Here is a 21,727-nt window from a genome sequence, read left to right on the forward strand (position 1 = left end):
CGAGGCCGGGCTGGGGAGTGGAGGGGTGGCCCTGGAGGCCGGAGGTGACATCTCCGGAGAGCCGCTCCGCGGGGAACAAAGGCGGAGCGGAAGGCCGACTCAAGGGAGGGAGCGACCCCGCGGGTTCAGCGGCCCTTGCTGCCTCTGCAGACCCAGAGTGGAAGACTCGACCCCGCTGCCACCAAGGCCCGCTCCGGGTCCTGTAATTCCCCGCTCGCTGGTTAATTCTCACTAACAAGACTTGGCAAGATGGGCGAATACTTTTTGGCTTCTGTCGTGACCCCACCGCGGCGCGCGCACACCCCCTGCCAAAACCGGCCTCTGGGAAACGAAATGCATAAGTAAAAACGGGGGCGGGAAAAATGCGAATTGACATGGAAAAAGCAAGGCAAAGAAACCTGAATCGGCCCTGGAGCGTATTAAATCCTTCACGCGTCAATTTCCCTGGGTCTAGCTTCGCACCAAATGTGGACCCTAATTGTCATTTTCTGAGAAGACAATTCACACGAGTACAAGATGGGTTGAGGACTTTTCCAAAAGCCGAAATCGTCGGGGTTTTTTTCCCCGCATCAGGGTTAAATAAACATCTTTAGGAAGCGTGGAAGGGAGTGGCACTCCCGCCTTCCTTCTTGGGAACAACATTCCGGATTCAATTAATGCCTCCCTCCGGGTCGTAAAGCAGCAGACTCCACACCTCACTCCTATTAACTGGGCTTTGGGGCGGGAGGGTTTTCTCTTTCATCGTCTGGGTTGGGGTTTGCCCACGTTCCTCGGGAAGCTATAAAGCTGATTTAACGGTTTAAGATGAAAATCGATCAGGCTAAGGCAGAAGCTCATGGCTGAGGAATCGCAAGAGAAAAAACGGCTGGCGGGCCGAACGCACTCCGTAAGCCCGGGGCGAGGAGGGCCGGGCCGGCTGGGCTGCGGTGCAGGGTTCCCCAGTCCACTTGGGTACGTGGGGGACACCTGCGAGGCTGGTAAGGGGGAAGCACGGAGGTGAAGAGGGATGAAACCTCGAAACCAAGCCCAGGCCTCCGCTAGGCCGGCTTCTCGGCTGGCGACTTTGTTTTCCGCCCGTCGCCGCCGCCACCACCGCGGCGGGGTGCGATGGCTGCACGGCGACTCGGGTCGGGCTGGACGCGGGCCGCGGAGGCCGGGGAGAGGCGCCGCCAAGCTCCATTCACGAAGTCCGGGCGCTGCGGCTCGCCCGCGGGTCGGAGGCCTCCTCCCTCATTCTCTAGGTCTTGGTTTTATGAATGGGCCTGGCGGCGAGAGCCGCGCGCCCTGTTTACTCCGCTCTTTGTGACGTCGCGTCCCCGTGACTGGGCGCGAGCGGCCGGTACTCCATTCACGCGCCCGGGCGGGCGGAGGGGGTGGGACCGGCGGGGCGAGGGGAGTCGCGAGGGGGCGGGGAGCGAGCGCGGGGGGCGGAGCAGGGCTCGCGACCTAGAATGGAAAGAGGCGGGGCCTCGCGAGATAGTAATGAATCTGCCCCCTCCCGGGGGAGAGCAGAGGAGCATTAATAAATCTATAAGTCGAGCAGAGGAAACTCTGGCTGGGGCAAACCGCGGAGCTCCGGCAGTTCGTGGGGAACGGCGGCCGGAGCAGCACAACGGGCAAAATACAATAGAGGCGACAACGGAAAGAAGCCCTTGGTCCTCTCCCGTAAACACACTCCCCTCCACCGCCACCTCCCCCTTGGCACTGTGCTGCCTGGCGCCCGAGGCCGATCGGACTGCTATGTAACTGCGAGGCTGCGGGAGGAAGGGGACCGGGGAGAAGAGGTTCGGCCGTGGGAGCCTCTAAGGGCCAAGTTTGCGGCCACTTCTGCCCGCGCCCTCCCTTAGCCCCCGCTCGCCCCTTCCTGCAGCCCCGCTGGCCCGGGCGTCCTTCGCCTCCTCGCGTGCCCAGCAGCCGCGGTTCCTGGCGACCATGGTGACGGTGGAGGAGCTGCGGGAGATGGACTGCAGCGTGCTCAAAAGGCTGATGAACCGGGACGAGAACGGTGGCGGCGCGGGCGGCAGCGGCAGCGGCAGCCACGGCGCCCTGGGGCTGCTGAGCGGCGGCAAGTGCCTGCTGCTGGACTGCCGACCGTTCCTGGCGCACAGCGCCGGCTACATCCGAGGCTCAGTCAACGTGCGCTGCAACACCATCGTGCGGCGGCGGGCCAAGGGCTCGGTGAGCCTGGAGCAGATCCTGCCCGCGGAGGAGGAGGTCCGCGCCCGCCTGCGCTCCGGCCTCTACTCAGCCGTCATCGTCTACGACGAGCGCAGCCCGCGCGCCGAGAGCCTCCGCGAGGACAGCACCGTGTCACTGGTGGTGCAGGCGCTGCGACGCAACGCAGAGCGCACCGACATCTGCCTGCTCAAAGGTAAACGCCGGCGCCGGGCGCGAGCTGGAGGGTCGATGCGGCGGGGCTCCGCGGCCTGAGCCTTAGTGGGCAGGAGAAGTGGTGCCTGGAGGGACTCGTGGCTGCGGGATCCCCCCCCGCGCACTCCTTTGTGCGTACTGGTGTGTGCGCGTGGTGTGCAAGGATTCCGTGTGTTTGTGTGCAAGCGCGAGCTCCTGAGGTCCTCAGAGACGGCGAGGGCTCCGTCACCTGAAATTCCGGACCCTTCTTGGCGATTCTGCGATTGTTTACAGCCACTAACTGTCTGGCCTTGCGGGCGAAGCGACTCAGCTGCGTTGCCCACCTTCGAGTCCAGGGAAGTGCTCCCAAGTGCCACGGTGCGGGAGGTGGGGGAGAGGTTAGGCCTGTTGGTTTGGCGTGTCCGGGCCCCGCCTTGAGTCCGACCCAGAGATCCCGAGACATGGGGCAGGGGGTGAAGGAGGGTGAGCGCGGGGATGGGATGGGCCCTGCGGGTCCGGCTGGAAACCAGCCCTTCATAAACGCAAAAACGAAGATCGGCTTGCGGGCCTGATGTGGAGCGATCTGTTCTCTCCGCCCCTGCTGCCCAACTCCGAGCTCCACCTGGAGGGTCGCCAACCCCTCCCGCCTCGGGCTATCCCCAGGCTCCGGAGCGGGAGGCGGGAGGTCCGAGTATTTGGGGAACGCAAGGCGGGACGGGGCCTCAAACTGCGACAAGTGCGACCTTTTGTTCAGACTCGAGTCTCAGATGGCGGCGCGCGCTTAAGTGCGAAACTCTTGGGGAGGGGAGGTCTTGTCAAATGTGCAAGTCGGAAACCCCGAAAGGGCCGAGGGCTACCCAAGTACCTGGAGGGACGGGGGCGCCGACCGCACCTGCCGGGCGTGTCGGGCGGCGGGGAGCTGGCGGGTTGCTTGGGGCCCCTGCCGCGCAGCGCCCCTTCCTCCCGCGCCTCATTCCGCGAGTTCCTTCGCCCGCGGTGGGTCTTGGCCTCCGAAGCCTAGAGGCGTTTCGGACCCGGGCCATCAAAGAGCCGCCCCTTTCCCTGTCGGCGCCCCTGGCCCCCCTCCCTCCTGCCCTGCCCTCTCCAGACCCGCTCACCGGAGAGGAAGGGAGATGGGGCGGGAGGCACGGTGGAAACCTCTCCCCGCCGCCCCTGCCAAAAAGCACAACACTGCCCAGTGCCGGCGGGCCAGGCTTGCCCCCGTGAACAGCGGGGGACTTTGTTCTCGGCAGTTGTTTCCTGGCCATTTGACCTGTCAGCTGCTGGGGAAATGCTGCTGTTGACCTTTGGTTGAACTACTAAGGCGATTTTGCTGATTTTTCTCTCTCTACGAGGGCGGCCCTTGGCACCTCAGATTGAACCAAACGCTCCTCCCTTCTCCTCCCAGCGCTTTAAGAGAAAGTGCCAGGAAGGGCCTTGCACCGGAAGGCCCGCTAAGCCCGGCGAGCTGGGCGCAGGGGGCCCGGGGCCCCCGCCTGCCCTGGCGCCGAGCTGTGCCGGGAGCCATGCGGCCCCAGACTGGGTAGAGCGCCGGGCTGGGGTCCGGTCTGTTGATGCACGCCTCCTGCACTCCTTCGCATGGTGCCGGCGTGCCCGCGCTCGTGGGGACGAGGAGAGAAATGTCTCTGGGACCAAAGTCCCTTCGAGTGGCAGGCGCTGGCCGGGGTGTTCTCCGTGCCGCGCTGACCTCGATCGCTCCTGATTTGGAGCCCGATCGCGCGCCTGCCTGCGCGGCCCCTGAACCCAGGACCCTTGTCGAGGTAGGGCAGACGCACGTGGGGTCTGGGTTCGTTCTGTTTTGTTTTTCTTCCTGGAAGAAATCCGGAGAGGACCGCCCTAGGGTTTCCGGGCGCGCAGACACTTAGGCCCCGCTCCCGGGGAGAGAGACAGATTTTTAAGGCTTCCGCCTGGGGCTCGCGGCACCTCCCTGGTTCCCCCGAATCCCGCCGGGAGAGCCCGGAGCCAGACCTGTACCGAGAGCCGCCCTGCGGACCGGCCCCCCGGCGCAAGGCAGATGCTAATGTGAAGGCTGCGTTGGACGGGCAGCCTGTGGGTAAAACGACAGTCCCCTGGCGGTTGGCGAGGTGCCTGGCCCACGGAAAAGGCGTGTTTTAAAGGCTGTTTCCTCCCGAGGCTTGCACTGCCTCCTGTTGTCTGCCCTGGTGCGGGCAGGGAGGACCGCCCGCTGCCTCTCCAAGTCCGCATCCTCTGAGCCGGAAAGTGTCTAGGCCTGGACCGAACTTCTCTCTCTCCGGGAACAGGCCCCCCGGGAGGAGCCAGGAGAGGTTCAGCTGGGTTTTTCTAAGCAAAGGGAGCCTGCCTTTGGAAGCAGCCGCCTAAAATTCACAGAGTTTGGGCGCGGGGGGCCTCCTTCCAGCTTGTTCTGCAGTGGTGGTGGAACATCTTTGAGGTTAACTGGGTCCTATTCTATTCAACTTGACTTATTTTCATTTATGTGCTAAGCAGAGGCGGTCTCCACACAGGTCCTCTTTCTTCTCCTTGCCTTCTACTGAAAAGGCATCCCTAGTGAGGGCAGAGGGAAATGGGCGTGGTCTGCTCCCCCAGCGCTGCGGGAACGTGCCTCAGGGGGAGGACAGCCATGCCTCCTGCACTCCCATCCCTTGGAGAAGTGGAACGGCAGGAAATGTGGGCTCATGGGCGTGGGGAGCTGGGGACGGGGAACTAAAGGGAAACAGGGAGAGACAAGCCCCTTAGATTATCTTTAGTAAATGCCTTAATTGATTAGGGGTTGGGTCATTTTTTTCCCACTGGAGTTGTTCCTTTATTTTGCAGCCAATGGGCCTTCCTGGGCATCTCATTTCATGTGCAGTGGTGGGTGTGGAATAAAAGTGGTCAGGCATTAAGCCAGTGGAAGACTGATTGTTGGTGTCTGCCGTCCTGGAGGGAGAGGAAAAACAGCTGGGCATTTTCAGAAGTTCTATTACCCTTCCTGGCCACAGGCTATCTAATTCTACCAATTAATTGCATTTTTAAAGGCCGATTTTCCTATTTCTGCCACTTTGGAGGGCAGAAAGTTGGTTACTCATTGCAGGCAGTTAATAACTAATACCGCAGGCAAGAATTCACAGTTTAGAGTAAACTTCACTTACTATCAATGAAATACTATCTGGCCTTTACATTCCTAATATTACCCAAGGTTTGCTAAAAGCAGTAACCCAAATCACTACATTTTCTGCTCTTTTGGCTAGTAAAAGCTTCCCATTGGGATAAAGGTTTTTTTTAAGCTCATTTTATTTGAAATCCTGTAAGACATTTTTCGGGACAGTTTAGAAAGTTTAGCTTTTCAGATTTTATTACAGTACACATCTCCTTTGAAATCCCCTTCTCGCTCCTCATAGGTCCTTGGAATAGGGTTTTAGACAACCGCTCCCACCCCATCCGCCCGGGGTCAGTAGAGAAAGATAAAAAGAGCATTTTCTGGGCTTCCCTGGTGGCGCAGCGGTTGAGAGTCCGCCTGCCGATGCAGGGGACACGGGTTCGTGCCCCAGTGCGGGAAGATCCCACATGCCGCGAAAGCGGCTGGGCCCGTGAGCTATGGCCACTGAGCCTGCGCGTCCGGAGCCTGTGCTCCGCAATGGGAGAGGCCACAGCAGTGAGAGGCCCTCATACCGCAAAAAAAAAAAAAAAAAAAAAAGAGCATTTTCTTACCCTAACAGAAGTCTTCCTTTACCTCCCACAGTCTCCAAATAAATCAGTCTGTTATGCCGAAGATGTCAGGTATAAAAACATTCTTACTTTTCCTTCTATCTAAAATTCATCTCAGCCCATGACCTTTGTCCATTCTTATTCAAGTTCTGATTTAAAAGCTGTCCTGGAGCTGTTTTGAGAAACTGGGAAGATCAACTAAATACTCCAGCTTCTCCTTCCAGGTTGGAAGTCACCTACCCAGTAGTCCCCAGGCCTGATCATACAGCCCTGGCATTATGCTTCCTGTGAAAACAGCCACTAAGGCCCGTAATGGATGCTATGGGTGGGGTTCGGGTGACTGTCATCTGTCTTTTCTTCCTCTGTGTCCATTTGCCCTGCCCATCCCCGTTTCCAGGAGGTCAGTGGCATCAAACAGCAGAGTCCTGGGGGATGCTGAGGTTGAACACCTCTTTCACCCAAAGGCAAAAGGACTGGCTTTTCTCCTTGCAAACAGGACACAATGCCCATGACAGCCAAGAATTGTTAGAATTACAAAAAAAAAAAAAGTAGGCCTTAAAGGTAATTCCTAACCCCTAGTCGAAGGCCTTAAAGAACTGTAAGGAATGAAGCAAACTCACTCGTCTTTGCATCATTTGAACTGGATGTTTCCAACCAACAAAAGCAACTAAAGACAGGGTGTAGGTGTAAATTGAGAGTGACAACCTGATTGTCTGTAAGCCTATCACAGCTCCCTTGGGCTTGTCCTGGATGCTTACAGGAAAGGTAGGCTGTCCCCACCAAGGTGGGCTGCACAGAGAACTCAGAGAGGAGAAAGGGTGGCCTTTTTAAAGAGCCAAGAAATTCCTTGAAAAAATCAGAACATCTGAAACCAGATAGCTGGTTTCCTTGCTGGGAGGCAGTTCCCATCTAACAAAGAGGAAGTTTGAGAGGAAGAAATGTAGACTCTCAGCGGAAGGCGGCTTGCTGAACAGAGCAGTTAGCACAGAAGGACTCTGGGAGGGGCTGCAAACAAGGCCCTGGCTGAGTGTGGCATCAGGTGTCAGCCCAGCTGGCCCAGGACCGAGGTCTTGACACCGAGCCCCAAGATGAGAAGCCCATTTAGCTAAACTGGAAATGCTGCTCAGCATTTAGAGGGGCGCTTCCTAGGTCAACACCCACATCAAGGGAAGTTCTCAAAGCCAAAGGACCTTCGAATGTCCCCAGACTTGCCTGCTGGGCAACATTTGCCTCGTATTGATAAGCTGTCCCAAGAGAGCGAGGCCATGAGCCCTGTCTGTGAATGGGTGATATTCTGAGCGTGGAGAGGGTCACGGGGAAAAACTGGCAGCCACATTAAGATCCGTGACCATCGTCACCACCAAGAGACAGTCTTTCCCATCACAGACCCCATTAAGGGTCCTATTATGGTGAGACGACCAGCACTACGCCAGCCTGCCCTTTCCCAAGGACTTTCTCACACATTCACTCCCACCCCTGCATGAGCAGGAGGCCAGCCAGTTTTCAAAGCTAAAGTTTCTGTGTGAGAAGATGAAAAGAACACAGAATGGAACTGTAGATGTAGTTATTCCTCAGGGGAATCAAGTGGAAAATTATAGTCCTTTTTCCCCCGCGCCCCCCAAGGCTCTCAAATTTTAAAATGAAGTTGAGAAAACGAGAGCTTTAAGACTAGAAGGTATATTGTTAAATAAGAACATGAGAAAAACAGGTCAAAATTAGTCAGCATGTCTGTTACAGAATTACATGCAATAGGACGTAGGAGAAAACCAGGTGGGAATTCATTGGCGTTTGTGCTGTGAAAATGTGTTCAGAAGATGGAAATGTAGGTCTTGAGGCACCTGCTGTCAGTTTGTAGTTTGCAAATAAGTAGTTTGTGGACATTCAGGATCACAGAACGTTGGAACTTAGAGATGATATCGTCTGGAATCCTTACATTTTGAGGGTGGAAAACAGGACTTAGAGGGAATGTGTTAGCTGGGCTTCCACAGTTGGAGCTGGGACGCATCCACACCTGTCTGCTTTGCCCACCCTGCACATCTGCAGGGGTCACGGGATAGAGCGCTCCCCTCCGGGTCTACAGTGGCAATAAGCTTTCCCTCTCATGAGTTTTGGATAAAACTTGGAGATCTAAATCTAGCTCTTACTGAAAGGGCCGAGGCTCTGCTACCTGCACAGATGTGGGCTGGGGAGGGAGGTACGGAGGAGAGAGGGCCGGGAACAGTCTTCTTCAATCCCAGCCACCCTAAGAAATTCAGTTTCATTTCTGCCACGACCCAGTATAGGGCTACTCTATATACTTCAAGATGATTTGAAATGTTTTTTTAAGTGAAATGATCCGTGTGCTTATTACGTAATTTGAGCTCTTAAAATACATTTTTTTTCCAAGAGATGTAAGACGTGAGTGGTACCCTCCAGTAGCTCATCACCTGGCCAGGTATCTGTAGCCCCACACTGACGGGGCTAATGCCACACTCGGGCTGGAGTAAAGGTGGTGTGTGGGGGAAGAAGAGCCAGCCAGCAAGTGCCTTTAGCTGAAGTCCCTGTGACGGGGACCGTCACTCTGAAAGCACAGTGCCGTGAAATTACACGCTCTGTAAATGCAGTGCATTCAAGTAGCTTCTATTCTATTTCATTAAATAGAAAAACGCTGGTCACGGCTCCTCCATGACTACCTGGAAAAGCACCAGAAAGAAGCAGTTTGGTGAAGTGTCAGCAGCGCTCTGTTCACATCCCTTCTGTTTCTGCGTGAAAACTTTCTTCGCGTGATGAAACCAGCAGGCAAGCCCCCCAGAGAAGGCCCACCGGGGAGGTAGCAGTGGGCAGCAGCAGGGTGGGCTCCTGACGGCCAGGTTCAAAGTGGCTTTCAGGCCCCTTCTGTGGGCTGAATGCCGGTCCCGCCCTTACCTGGGGGCTGCCCTGCACCTCCGTTTCCTCTTCTGTAAAACTGGGGCTTGTCACGCCTTCCTCTAGGGCTACTGGTTGGATACCTGTGTGGGAGGAGCCTGACACATAATGAACACTTCCTTTTAAGAGGGTCTGTCATTTTTATGAACACGCATGGGATACCTGGAGGTGGCTTCCTGGCGTGTGGCCTCACGGGGTGTGGACTGAATGGCCCCTGACTTGCACTCCTGTGTCTGCACTGCCTCGCCTGTGAGCTCCAGGCCCACCAGGGCACGTCCAGCTCATCCGAGGGCCTGGCCTCAGTGCAGCACCTTGGCCCCAGAAGGAGATCCTTTGGTGACGCTCCTTGTGACTACCAGCCACAGACCGCCCCCAAAGCTAGCAACGGCTCAGGAGGGAAAACCTTTCCACTGTTGCCACCGAGGGACGCAGCCCTCACCTTGTTCCTGTCCCTTGAACAAATCTGCTTCTGCACTTAGTTCCTTTCTGCCTGTTCTCTGAAAACCCCCCCGAGGGAACAGACTTTTCAGTAATCGTGTTTTTCCACTTTGTTGTAATGGTGCCTTTTCCTGACCGTTGCTGTCTCTCTGTCCTGTTATGAGCAGCCTGGGGGTGACGACAGACAGCCCCCCTCAGGCTGGGTCTGGCCTCTGGGCCGCCTGCACCCTCCCCTGCACACCACACCCCCAGGGTCAGCCGCAGGCTCAGAGCCCTCCGAGGGTTCTGCCGGGCCCTCCCCGTCCCGGATTGATTGATGGTTGACCCTGGGAGGTAGCAGGTGTCCCGGACTGGGCAGGGCACTCGGGGCTCAGGAAGTGCCCAGTACCTGTTCTTCTGCTGTCTTAACTACCAGCTCTCAAGATGCCTACTGGAAAAAATAAGTAAAGCCCAGGAGGAGAAGGCTGTCCAGGGTCTGAGAAGTTGCCAGTAAAGCTGAAGTCACCTGTAGGTCCCTCAGGGCTGCTCTTCCTCTGTGACCTTGGAGCCAGGCCCTGGCCCTCCTGTGACTGTTGGCCTGCCTGTCTAGGTGATGAGCTTTTGGAGGGCACCACTCATGCCTTGCATCTCTTTGAAAAAAAATGTATTTTACTAGCTCAAAGTATGTAATAAAGACACGGATCATCTTACTTAAAAAATTTCAAATCCTGTAGAAGTCTCTAGAATAACAAGTGATGGCTTTTCATATAGATGATCAACCTCCGTTGGTCGAGTGACCCATTTCTCCTTCCGCTTTCTCCAAAGGGCAGCATCTCCCGAAGTTTCCCATCCCAGGGGGCCATCCCAGGGACTTCAGCTAAAGGCACTTGCTGGCTTTTCTTCCCGCACACACCGCATTCGGGGCAGTGGTGCTTACAGCTTTACAGGGAAAGGGGACAGATGGGGGTGATAACGGGGGCGGGGGAGGCCGCTCCTGTGACGAGAAGTCCACGGAGGCCACCAGCACATCGGAAGTGGGCAGTACTGGCCCCTCTAGCAGGTTTTCCCTCCAGGGAGGCTGGTCATTATGACTCAGCAGGAGCCGGGGCCTGGGACCAGAGAAATATCCACTTAGAGCCTGCGGGAGGGAGTGGGGGAAACAGGAGGCCTCCAATCAGAGAGGAAAAAATGTCTGCCCTGTTTCTGGAAGCCTTAGTGATGTGGCGAACGTAATTTTCTTTCCTCTCCAAAGCGGAAGTTTCTAGGGTTGGGATTCAGGGCAAGTAATTGACTAACCGTCACATGTTGGAAAATTGCTTTGCACGGTGATCGGGAACAGTGGCACCCACCCCATCACTTAGTCATAAAGACGTAACGGGCTAGCTGCCTACGTGACCATCAGTTGAGTGGTTGTTCCAGAACCCGCAGACCCTACTGAATTCATTTAGAATCCATCTTTGGTCCAACAGAAACTGCAAAAATAAAAATACAAGCAGGGCCAAGCCTTGACAATAGATGGTAAGTGTCCCGCAAAGGGAAGTCCCAGAGATCACAAGAAAATCAGAGCTACGGGCTGAAAGTCTCTCTTCTTGGTGTGTTTCACTGCCTGCCTCTGCCCGCATCTCTGCCCACATCTCTGCCCACGTCTGCCCAGCTGGCCCTTTCCTGGATGGCACTAACACTTTTCCAGAGAAGTTGGCCATTTATCTCTTTTTACTTAAACGACCTCCCTTCCCCGGAAGACGACCCCACAGAGAACCATTCCAGGGCTTAGCAACTCTCAGGTCAGGAAATCCTCCCTTGCCCCAAACCTGTATGTAGCAAGAGGGATTTATTTAGATTTAAGCCCATTTGCTCTCATTTTGGCCCCATGTCCATGGAACCAGCTGTTCATGGGGCCGTGTGATTGGCATCTGTTCTGTTGCTGAGATCCAGAAGGGCCGGTGCCAGGGTAATAGTTTTTTATTCTCTCCCACATTGGAGAACCTCTCTAAAAGAAGGGCTGGAGTTGGGGGACGACAGACATTTTTGTAGGGCCCCGGGGCCAGCTGAAGGCTGCCTTAGTGCTCATGGAAACCCCCAGTGGCTATTCCCTCTTTCTTTGTTATCACTGTAAAGAAATTATCCCTTCTTCATCTCCCCTGCACACCCTCCTTTGTGCATCTGCATCCCAATCCAAAGTCTTGTCCCTAAAGCTTTCATCCCGGCCTTCAGGATGCGGTCTTGGACGAATGTAGTCTCCGCATCTCAGGGGGAAACGTCTCCATAGCCATTATCTCTGGGCTCACAGCGCCACCCAGTGTCAAATGTAGGTACAACCAGCCCCAGCTTCCCAACAGCTCTCCTCCATCAGGTAGGATTCAAGTTCTTTGTGGTTTCCTCCTGGCTCAGTGACCCCATTAACGTGAATATCTTTCTCCTTTACAGGTGGCTATGAGAGATTTTCCTCCGAGTACCCGGAATTCTGTTCCAAAACCAAGGCCCTGGCAGCCATCCCACCTGCTGTGCCGCCAAGCACGGCCGAGTCCTTGGACCTGGGCTGCAGCTCCTGCAGCACCCCACTGCACGACCAGGTGTGAAGAGGACTGCTTGTCAAAGGCTTTGGACGCAGTGCCTCGCTTTGGGGAGAATGTGTTGAGTATCGGGGTGTGATGTTAGGTGGAGTCCACTGTTCCTTGGAAGTCTTCCCCTTGCCTCTCTTATTACCCTCACCTAAGAAAAGAATATAAACACATACGTCCCCGACTTAGCCTCTAGAGTTATGTGCACACAAGCAAGGAAGGAGACCAGAAGCATGTGGGCTGCTCTGTAGGAAGCCAAAACCCCAGCCCCGATTCAAAACAGTTCGGCTGTCCGCCCCCCTATACAAGTTAATTGTAAATGCTAAATGGACATAAATGATCAACCAACCCTTCTCCCAAGAAAACCAGCTTATGCCACTACATTTCTTACAAGCCCACCTCTTCCAGCCCTTTCCTTTAGATGGAGATGGAGTGAATTTATGGGGTCCAGCAACCCTGCTCCCCAAATCCGAGATCACTTGTGTTGATCTGACTCAGAAAAGTGTCATTAGTGAAGCCAGCGTTACCTCATTTTGCCAGGATGCCTCCTCTTGTGTGTGAGGTTGACATGGCGTCTGCTTTTCATCTGCCAAGTGAAGGTGCTTCCAACCAAATAAGTGCCTAAGCCGCGTAGCTCAGTGGTAGCGGGTGTAAGCTCTTCACGTCACAAACAGTGGGGCACGGCCAGCTTCATTTGTCATGGGGGAAGTGGCCTGCCTGAACCAGCGGGTGGGGCCCATAGCAGAGCAGAAGGGAGCCCATCCCGGGGCCCGAGCGGCACATGGGAAACCTGGAGGGGCTGGGTCCACGGGCAGTGTCCCCAGGGCCCGTGAAAACCCACCTGAGACTGGCTTCCCTCTCCCCGCCCCACATGTCCCAGCCCCCTGCCCAGTTGCTTTTCACTTAACGACGTTTGCCCGTGGTGGGGGGGCGCTTTGTTTTCCCTTTCTGGTGCAGGGGGGTCCCGTGGAGATCCTTCCCTTCCTCTACCTCGGCAGCGCCTATCACGCAGCCCGGCGAGACATGCTGGACGCCCTGGGGATCACAGCCTTGTTGAATGTCTCCTCTGACTGCCCGAACCACTTTGAAGGACACTATCAGTACAAGTGCATCCCGGTGGAGGACAACCACAAGGCCGACATCAGCTCCTGGTTCATGGAGGCCATCGAGTACATCGGTAGGCTGGCTCTGGCCAGGGAGCTGGGTCCTCCCAGGCCAGGGTGCTGGGCCCAAGTCTGGCGGAGGGAGGATGGGAGGGAAGAGGGAACCACGTGGTACTGGTGTGTGGAACAAGGGACTTAGGAAGGGCCATATCCGGGGCGGGGGCTGCCTGTTTCCCCTCTTCCTCAATAGGAAGGCTTGCCCGTGGGGTGTTGTGCAGGCCCTGGATAGGATGACGGGCTTAGGCAAACAGCAGGTGCAATTAGCTTACAGAGCCAAGTACCTTTTTCTTGGACGTCCCCAGGTGCCCAGAGGATGACTCTGGGGATGGGGAGGGAGACAAAGGGAGGATTGGGTCATTGTTTTTGTTCCTGTAAATGAAAACCCTGCCGTGTGTGCCGGGATTGCACCAGCTTCAGCTGGCGTATTTGCTAAGCGTAGTACCTTTGTTTGCTTAATTCTCCGAAATACCCTAGCGGGGGTGGAACTCTAGAGGTCCCCCCCGTGGGTTTCCCCCCTGCGCGGCCTCAGCCTGGGAGGCGCTGTTCCTTCAGGGGTTCAGCCGCAGGGCCCCCTCTTCTCCAGTGCCCCCCCGCACCCTCGTCCCGGCTGAGGCCGCCTGCAGCCGCCTTCCGGGAAGGATGGGGACCTGGGCGCCGCTAACGGCGCGCCGCTCTCTGCCCCAGATGCGGTGAAGGACTGCCGCGGGCGCGTGCTGGTGCACTGCCAGGCCGGCATCTCGCGCTCGGCCACCATCTGCCTGGCCTACCTGATGATGAAGAAGCGCGTGAGGCTCGAGGAGGCCTTCGAGTTCGTGAAGCAGCGGCGGAGCATCATCTCGCCCAACTTCAGCTTCATGGGGCAGCTGCTGCAGTTCGAGTCGCAGGTGCTGGCCACGTCCTGCGCGGTGGAGGCCGCCAGCCCGTCGGGGCCGCTGCGCGAGCGGGGCAAGGCCACTCCCACCCCTACGTCGCAGTTCGTCTTCAGCTTCCCGGTCTCCGTCGGGGGGCACCCGGCGCCCAGCAGCCTGCCCTATCTGCACAGCCCCATCACCACCTCCCCCAGCTGTTAGAGCCTCTCAGATCCTCCCTCCCCTACACCCTTCCGCTCTCAGCCCGGGGTTGGGTGGCGCCCTGTGCGGGCAGCAAGCAGGTCGGGACTGGCCCGCAGGGGGCGACAGAGCTCCTTCCATCCATCTCTCTTTGGCCAACCGGGGGGCCAGCTAGAATGGCAATACGGACTTCGAATACATATTTAACGCAAACAAACACAACACTCCAACTTAGAGCAATAATGTCTTCCTCAGCAGGCAGGGAAGACCTGGGTTTTGGTTTGTGCGTCAGTTTTACTTTTCAGATAGGAATTTCTTACCTCATTTTTTTCAGCAGTAAGGCTTGAAGTTAGGAAACCCACAGATCCTGGCAAATGTGCCCACCCAGTTTTATTGAGGGGGAGGGGAAGGGAGGGAGGGGAGGGAAAGGGACAAGATAAAAACAAGTTTGCCAGAAGTGCCTGGTTCTGTGTGCTTGGTCCTTTTGTTGTTGTAGTTACAGGATTTTTTTTTTTTTAAAGAAATCTTTTAGGACATGGTTTTCCTTTCTAAGTCACCACCAACAGGTGAATAATTATGCTTAATAATAAATAAAAGTATTTATTAAGAATTTCCTCAGAGTATGTAAGTACAAAGAGTCTAGTGATGGTGAATTTAGAATATATTTATGTTAATGTGGATCAGCAGAGCACAATAGCATGCAGACGTCAAAGCAGTTAGGAAGTAAGTGGTGTGTACAAGTTAGCATGATGATCAGCTTGCGTTTGTTACCGCTGAGAAGGGGGCAGGGTGGGGTGGGAGGAGGAAGAAAGGAAGGGACTACTTTTTCATTCCAGCCTCCCTCGGTATCCGCCGGGGATTGGTTCCAGCACCCCTTCCCTCCATCGCGGATACCCAAATCCGTGGATGCGTAAATCCGCTGATTCTTGCATCCGCGGATACTGCATCCGCGCATACTGCATCCGCGAATACGGAGCGTGAAGCGCACTTGGTTCTTGGGCACATGGGCCACTGAAGCGATTTGAAACCACAACAATACAACCGTTTCTGGTGATCAATAACTCACTTTGGCGGTGGAAGCATTTTTCTCATAGACCTGCCTGAGAACTTGTATATCATCTGTGATACATGCCATATCATATAAGGTGCTCCTAAAAAAAATTGGGTGCAATTCAGTGTTTCCTGCAGTGAATCATTTGGCAAGGCCATTGGGGAACCCAGCTAAGAGAGATAGACCCGACATGGATCCTTTTGGAAGTGGAAGCACCATCTCTTTTCTCTTTTGCATCAATCAGAGTTTTTAATTTTAGGGAGTTTTTAATTTTAGGGGGTTTGCTTGGAATGAAGGATACCAACAAATTCTTGCGTTCTTAAAATTCGAGGGGTTGGTGAATATTTTTAAAGTGAATAGGTGAATAAAAAGAAGGGAGCGGACACCCCATTTCAGGTCCCTTGGAAGTCTAGGACAGCAAGAGAGAGTGAGTGAGGAGTCAGGCAGACCCTGCAGGGGAGCTGGCTGCTCGGCTTCTGTGACAGGCGTCCAGGGCACTGGAGTGCCATCTTAGAATCCTTTCTTGGGATACTGCCATTTTCAGGGCCCTTTCCAGATGGAGGAATGGCTTTTGGAGAAAGGAGGAGGTGGGTTGGGCTTGGGGGGAGGAAGAACGGAACAAACCACGTGTTATTTAATTTGTAGTATCGTGGAACAGTGTTGTTACCCAGTGCCAGGGTAGAGGTAATCCCAAACTTGTCTAGAAGCGAGAGCATGCTTTTTGGTTTTGTTTTTTGGGTTCTTTTTAGCCCTCTGAGGATCTAAGTGATGCACATTCTTGCTCACCCATAAATAACTTCAAGCCTCAAGGTTGGAATAGTGTTGGAATGCTCCTTCTCAGCCCCACATCCCAGAGAGGACCAGGTTCCTTACATTTCCTTCCATAAACATGAACCTGTGTTGGCATCATTGGTCCTGCCTTTCCCAAGCCCTGTCTGAAAAAGTGTGGGTTCCCACAAGCACATAGGCCCACAGGAGGGACTGCTTGAGAGAGGAGGAAAAGTAGCTTTTTACAGAATGAGTGTACATTGACCAAAACTTGTGTATCCTGCTTTCCCAGACTGGATCCCAACCACACGGTCGGAGCCCAGGACCCGCCCCAGACAGGTCTTTTCCCTGCTTTCCAATTCAAGTCTTCTGTCACAGCGTCAAACCACTATTTATAAAGCCATTTTCTTTGTACTCAATAGCAGCCCCCAAACTCTTAGAAATCAAATAGGAAATTGGCTTGATTGGAAACAGGGATTTGGGTCACTATTCCCCCATCAGAAGCCTCTTTGATGACTTGGAATAGCTGTAATGAAGACAGCACCGCAGGGTCTGTCCAAGTGGCCAGTGGGTTTCAACAGGTGTCTCTCCCATGGAGTGATTTCTGGTGACGCAAAATATGTGTCATGGCTGGAAAGCATTGCCACTTACACCGAAGACCAACTGTGCTGTTGACAAAGGCAGTAGGCACTTTGGATCTTCCGTAGAGACTGGAGAATGCTGCCGGTTCCCTCCCGGCATCTCTGTATGACCCAAGTGTGTTTGTGGAGCTTCCCCCGAGCAGTATTCGGCTAAAGCCGCCTGTGAGCCAGTGGCCGGGAGCTCCCAGCCTCAGTCGTGGCCTCCTGAGACCATTTTCCTCAGGTACCCATCCTAGCCCGATTCCAGAGAGTTACCCAAAAGGTTGGGAAGCCATGAGAAAAAATGTAGAATCTGCCGGAAGATGGGCAGAGGGAGGTGGGACGGGTGATTCAAATGTGAGGGGAAGGGGCTGTGACATTGGAGGGGCCGCCAAGCCTTTAGTTGGTTAAGTGGTGGTTCGCCCTGGCTGCCCGTCAGCCTCAGCTGGGGACCTTTGAAACCCTGCTAGCAGGCGATCCCCGACCAAGTACAGCAGGATTTCTGGAGGAGGGACCCAGGCATCAGTAGGTTTTAAAGCTCCCCAAGTGCTTTCCGTGTGTAACCAAGTTTGGGAAGCTACTTTCTGGATGGCAAGGTGCTCTTGGAGGCTGGGTCTTGATAACACAGAGCTGGCTTGTCTGGCAGAAACCACAGCCAGGGGTTTGTCACTAGTTCAGCGTGGACTCATGGCCAGTCCCCTCAGCTCCACTGAGGGACAAGATGGTTTCTGTCAGGAGCTCAGGGGCCACATGACCTCCTGAACGAGGCGCCCTTTCAGGCCCCTCGAAAGCCAGCTGATCTGCGGAGCGTTGTTAGGAAACGGAATACAGTGTCTGGATGTTGATGTTCTTCCCTCAAAGTTTCCCTGTCTATCAAGAGGGCTGGAGAGTGCCACCTCTTTGAAGAGGACCCTGCCTTTCCTTAGAGTTTATGAGTCATAGGAGAAAGAGGCTTCTTCAAGACAGAGCAATGCAATACTTGTAACTTCTGTAAATAGCCCCATCTTTCAGAGTGATGTCATTTCTACATTTGATATGCTTGTATTTCTGTAGGATGTATATAGTCTAGGGGATTTTTTGTTTGGTTTTGTTTTTTAGAAAAGTCAAACATGTCAGTTTTTATTTATTGCTTGAAAAAAAGATCATTTGAAGAAAAATAAATACATTTTCAACCACCTCTGGCTTGGTTTATCCTTTCCTGAAAAACTGCGCTGATATCATGACTTGGAAGATCTGGGTCATTTGATAATCTTGTGCACTGCATACCATCTCCCGTGGAGCCAGGCTGGTCAGCTCTGTGAGCTCCCTAAACACCACTCAAGGAAGGTGACAGGAGAAGGCGGATAGGAATCTCAAGAACCTGATTTCTCTAGTCAGAGAGACAGGACGAAGTGAAGGATAAGAGACAGATGTCCTTCATCTGAGAGTCTCCTTTGTGCCAAGCACAGGATGGAGTGATAAGGATGGTTCCCAGGTGGGAGAAGTCAATCTTAAATAGTCTAAAGCACAAGTGACTAGGGCTATAACCAAGGAGTTACCCCACCCTTCCCCATCAATAATGAGGGGGTCCAGCCTGGCTCACAGAATCTTAGGAAATTTTACGGACCTCATGTTCCCTCATATTCTGTAGCATGGAAATAGCAATATGCTTCCAGACAGAAGAAATAAACGGATGAAGATGATATGTCAGTGGTTCCCCAATGCTGATCTGGGCATTGCTTCTATCAGATTCCACTGGTACAGATTTCCCAAATTGTAAACCAAAATCATGTTAGTAAACATGTCTGTCCACTGTGTCATTGTTATTTCACATTATTTTAGAAGCACTGGCCAATGCAATTAGCAAGGGAAAGAAATGAGGTACACAGTTTGGAAAGTGTGAGGCCAAATTATCTGCGGATGATATGTATCTGAAAAACACCAGGGAATCAACTGAAAAACTATCAGAAGAGAGAATGAGAGAATTCAGCTAGTAGTTGATTGCAAAATTAACATGAAAAAATCAATAGGTTTCCTATATGAAAATATCAATTAAAAATAAAATAGAAGTAGTAGATCCCATTTACAATATCAGCTTAAAGATAAACTGCCTACAGTAAATTTTACCAGAGATAGGCAAGACCTAGCTGATGGACATGGTAAAGCGCTACCAAGGGACATAGAAGAACATCTGAAAAAAGCGGAAAGACATACTGCGTTCTTGGATGAAAAGACTCCTTATTGAAAAGATTTTATTTCTCCATAAATTAACCTATGCATTTAATATCATCTCAATCAAAACACCAACAGGATTTGGGAGGAACATGGCAAAATGATCCTGATTTCACCTGAAGAAACAAATATGCAGGAAAATTAAAAGAAAAGAGTCACAAGGTTGGGGGGTAAGACTTATATCCTTTTGTATGGGCATCTATCACTATTGTGATAAAAATAGTTTTAAATTTTTTATAGGAGATTTTTTTTTTTTTTTTTTTTTTTTTTCCGTACGCGGGCCTCTCACTGTTGTGGCCTCTCCCGTTGCGGAGCACAGGCTCCGGACGCGCAGGCTCAGCGGCCATGGCTCACGGGCCCAGCCGCTCCGCGGCATATGGGATCCTCCCAGACCGGGGCACGAACCCGCATCCCCTGCATCGGCAGGCGGACTCTCAACCACTGCGCCACCAGGGAGGCCCTATAGGAGATTATTTTAAAAATAGAGATCCTTGGGCTCATCTAAGACATTGAGTCAGAGACTGCACAAACTCCCACCAAGAGATTCTGACTTACAGCTGGTTTCAGGACTGCCTGATACAGGCTTGACCTCTAGCATCTCCCTTCCCTTCAATCCCCTGCCGTTATAACAACCCGCAGCCCATAATTATTCTGATCACATCACTGTTACTGTAGCAACTTACCCAAGAACACAGTTGTGTAACCCAACAACCATTTTCCTTTGCTCGGGAATTTGGAGATTGGACAGCTGGGAAAGGCTCTGCTGGGTGGTTCTCACTGGGGTCTCTCCTGCGGCCACTGTTGGCTGGGCTGTTGTTATCTGGGGGTTCGGCCAGGCTGGCCATCCAAACGGCTCATTCACATGGCTGGCAGTTGATCTGGCTGTCGACTCACAGACTCACACTTCAGTTGTGACTGTCGCTTTGAGCGCCTACATGCACCCTCTCCAGTCGAGCAGTCAGAGTCCATACAAGACAGATGAGAACTCCAGCGAGAGTATGCCAGCCAGCAAGGTGGATGCTCCACCCCCTTCTAGGGTCTGGTTTCAGAAGTCACAGAGCATCACTTCCTCTCGACTGTATCAGTTGTAGCAGTTTCAAGCCTGCTCAGGTTCAAGGGGAGGCGAGCCAGACCCTGCCTCTGGATGGAAGGAATGTCAAAAATTCATCGTAGTGGGCTTCCCTGGTGGCGCAGTGGTTGAGAGTCCGCCTGCCGATGCAGGAGCACGGGTTCGTGCCCCGGTCCGGGAAGATCCCACATGCCGCGGAGCGGCTGGGCCCGTGAGCCATGGCCGCTGAGCCTGCGCGTCCGGAGCCTGTGCTCCTCAACGGGAGAGGCCACAGCAGTGAGAGGCCCGCGTACCGAAAAAAAAAAAAAAAAAAAATTCATCGTAGCCATTTTTCAAACCACCACACCAATAAACAGAGAGTTACCTAGGAAACCTGAAAATGCACATTTCACCCCTAATCCAGAGACATTGGTCATCCAAGATCTCGTCCAAGGACCAAAACACAGCTTTTAACCACTATGCCTACTGTCTGCTTATGCTATATTGGCCCCATGTGATCCAGAAAGCATCACAAGATAAACCTAACCTTAGGTAAAAAAATGCTGGAAAGTAGAAAGCTGAAAAAGCACATTCTGAGGAGGAAATAAAGGCAGGAGCTTTTGAAGTCACCACCGATTTCAGCTCCTGCGCCTCTCCCCATTAGCGCTTACGTCAAGTTTGTTCAAGTTCACCTGAGGTGTCTTTCCTGCTGCACAGTGAGTGGCACAGGGACCAACTGAGCGCACAGTATGAACAGTTAGAGAGAATTGTTCTGGATCCTCCACGACCAGTGGGCAGAGCTACTGAAACCCTGTGTCTGGCGGCCAGGCTGGGACAGGCGGACAAAGGTCTTACCCAGGATCTCTGGGTAAGACAGACGCATCCCCACAAGCCTCTGCTAAGATTCTTTTCCCTGGATGTCTGGAGGCACATAGAGCTACAGGGCTGGGGAGGTTTAGACTGGGATTTTCCTCCAAGGATGTTAGAAGCAAGTAACATCCATCATGTGGGCACACATCTGCTACCTCCCAACAGTGGGTCTTAGATAAGAGCTGAGTTTGACAAGCCAGCTTTTAGACCTTCTCACCCCATGAACACAAAAGAGCTCTGTCTACAGAGCAAGCCCCACACTAAGTTAGCTTCCTAGCTGCAGGTGAAGAGGGGAAGATGCAGACTTTGTAGCAGGAGAAAGAATAAGATGAATGTGCTAATCTTGAGGTGTGAGGACCTTACCCAACGGGGAAAATGTACTCCAGTGGGCATCCTGAGTTCTGACCAGTTGGATGGGCCTCTTCTCTTCCTGGAAGAGAGAGGCTGGATGGACAAGTTAAAAACAAGGCGAAAGGGACAGTTTCTCCAACACGTACTTTTCTTTAGAGAAAAGTCATCTCTTACCCTAGAGATTGCGGATTTCATGACATGTTCCGTAAAGATTTGGTCCAGCCCAAGGACCCAGGGGTCGAAGAAGTGTGCACTTCATTGTGCAGGAATTAGCAAAGGACCCATAGGAGTTCCAGGGAGCTCACTGCTGACAGCACAGACAGAAGAAGAGGGAGCCCTGACGATCTTCTGGAAATGGTGCTGAAGTCTCTCGTGAAAGCAGGGAATCTATTCTTAACCAGAGCAGTAGCTCAGGAAACTGGCTCCCCACTAGTTGCCATGGGGAAGTTCAGTGGAAAAGCTCCGGAACTTGACCTTGGAGTTCCAGGCATCTCCATCGTAGTGTTCCCAAGCTGACTCTGCATCACCACTTTGGGTGGTTGTACAGCTCTTAAATTTAGTAAATTTACTAAACAAACAAACAAACAAAACCTGACTTTTACACTTAAAATGGGTAAATTATACACCAATAAATTTGTTTAATGATAAATACATGAAAATACACGAATATGAATACAT

At 53.3% G+C, this 21,727-nt stretch overlaps 1 protein-coding gene across 4 annotated transcripts; it reads left to right on the forward strand.

Annotated features, from left to right (window-relative positions):
• The first annotated feature begins 260 nt into the window (after positions 1 to 260).
• Positions 261 to 17,745, forward strand: DUSP4 (dual specificity phosphatase 4). 4 transcript variants are annotated; one of them, XM_082608806.1, is made up of 5 exons: positions 261 to 886; positions 1,871 to 2,371; positions 11,785 to 11,930; positions 12,876 to 13,095; positions 13,766 to 17,745. In XM_082608806.1, the coding sequence occupies exons 2-5, from the start codon at positions 1,933 to 1,935 to the stop codon at positions 14,149 to 14,151; spliced, it is 1,191 nt and encodes a 396-aa protein (XP_082464932.1). In that variant the 5' UTR covers positions 261 to 886; positions 1,871 to 1,932; the 3' UTR covers positions 14,152 to 17,745. The 4 variants fall into 4 exon arrangements, with proteins under 4 accessions (XP_082464932.1, XP_082464934.1, XP_082464931.1 ...); XM_082608808.1 differs by lacking the exon at positions 1,871 to 2,371 and having other exon boundaries at positions 268 to 886; XM_082608805.1 differs by lacking the exon at positions 261 to 886 and having other exon boundaries at positions 916 to 2,371.
• The last annotated feature ends 3,982 nt before the right edge of the window (positions 17,746 to 21,727 follow it).

This window comes from Mesoplodon mirus, assembly GCF_964341445.2.
Source record: "Mesoplodon mirus genome assembly, chromosome: 20".
Lineage (NCBI taxonomy): Eukaryota > Metazoa > Chordata > Mammalia > Artiodactyla > Ziphiidae > Mesoplodon > Mesoplodon mirus.

Bases quoted from the DNA above. Each gene is read 5' to 3' on its own strand.
- DUSP4 (XM_082608806.1), top strand. From the start codon at position 1,933: ATGGTGACGGTGGAGGAGCTGCGGGAGATGGACTGCAGCGTGCTCAAA. The intron at 11,931-12,875 runs GTGTGAAGAGGA...TTTCTGGTGCAG, and splicing joins GCACCCCACTGCACGACCAG to GGGGGTCCCGTGGAGATCCT. The intron at 13,096-13,765 runs GTAGGCTGGCTC...TCTCTGCCCCAG, and splicing joins GGAGGCCATCGAGTACATCG to ATGCGGTGAAGGACTGCCGC.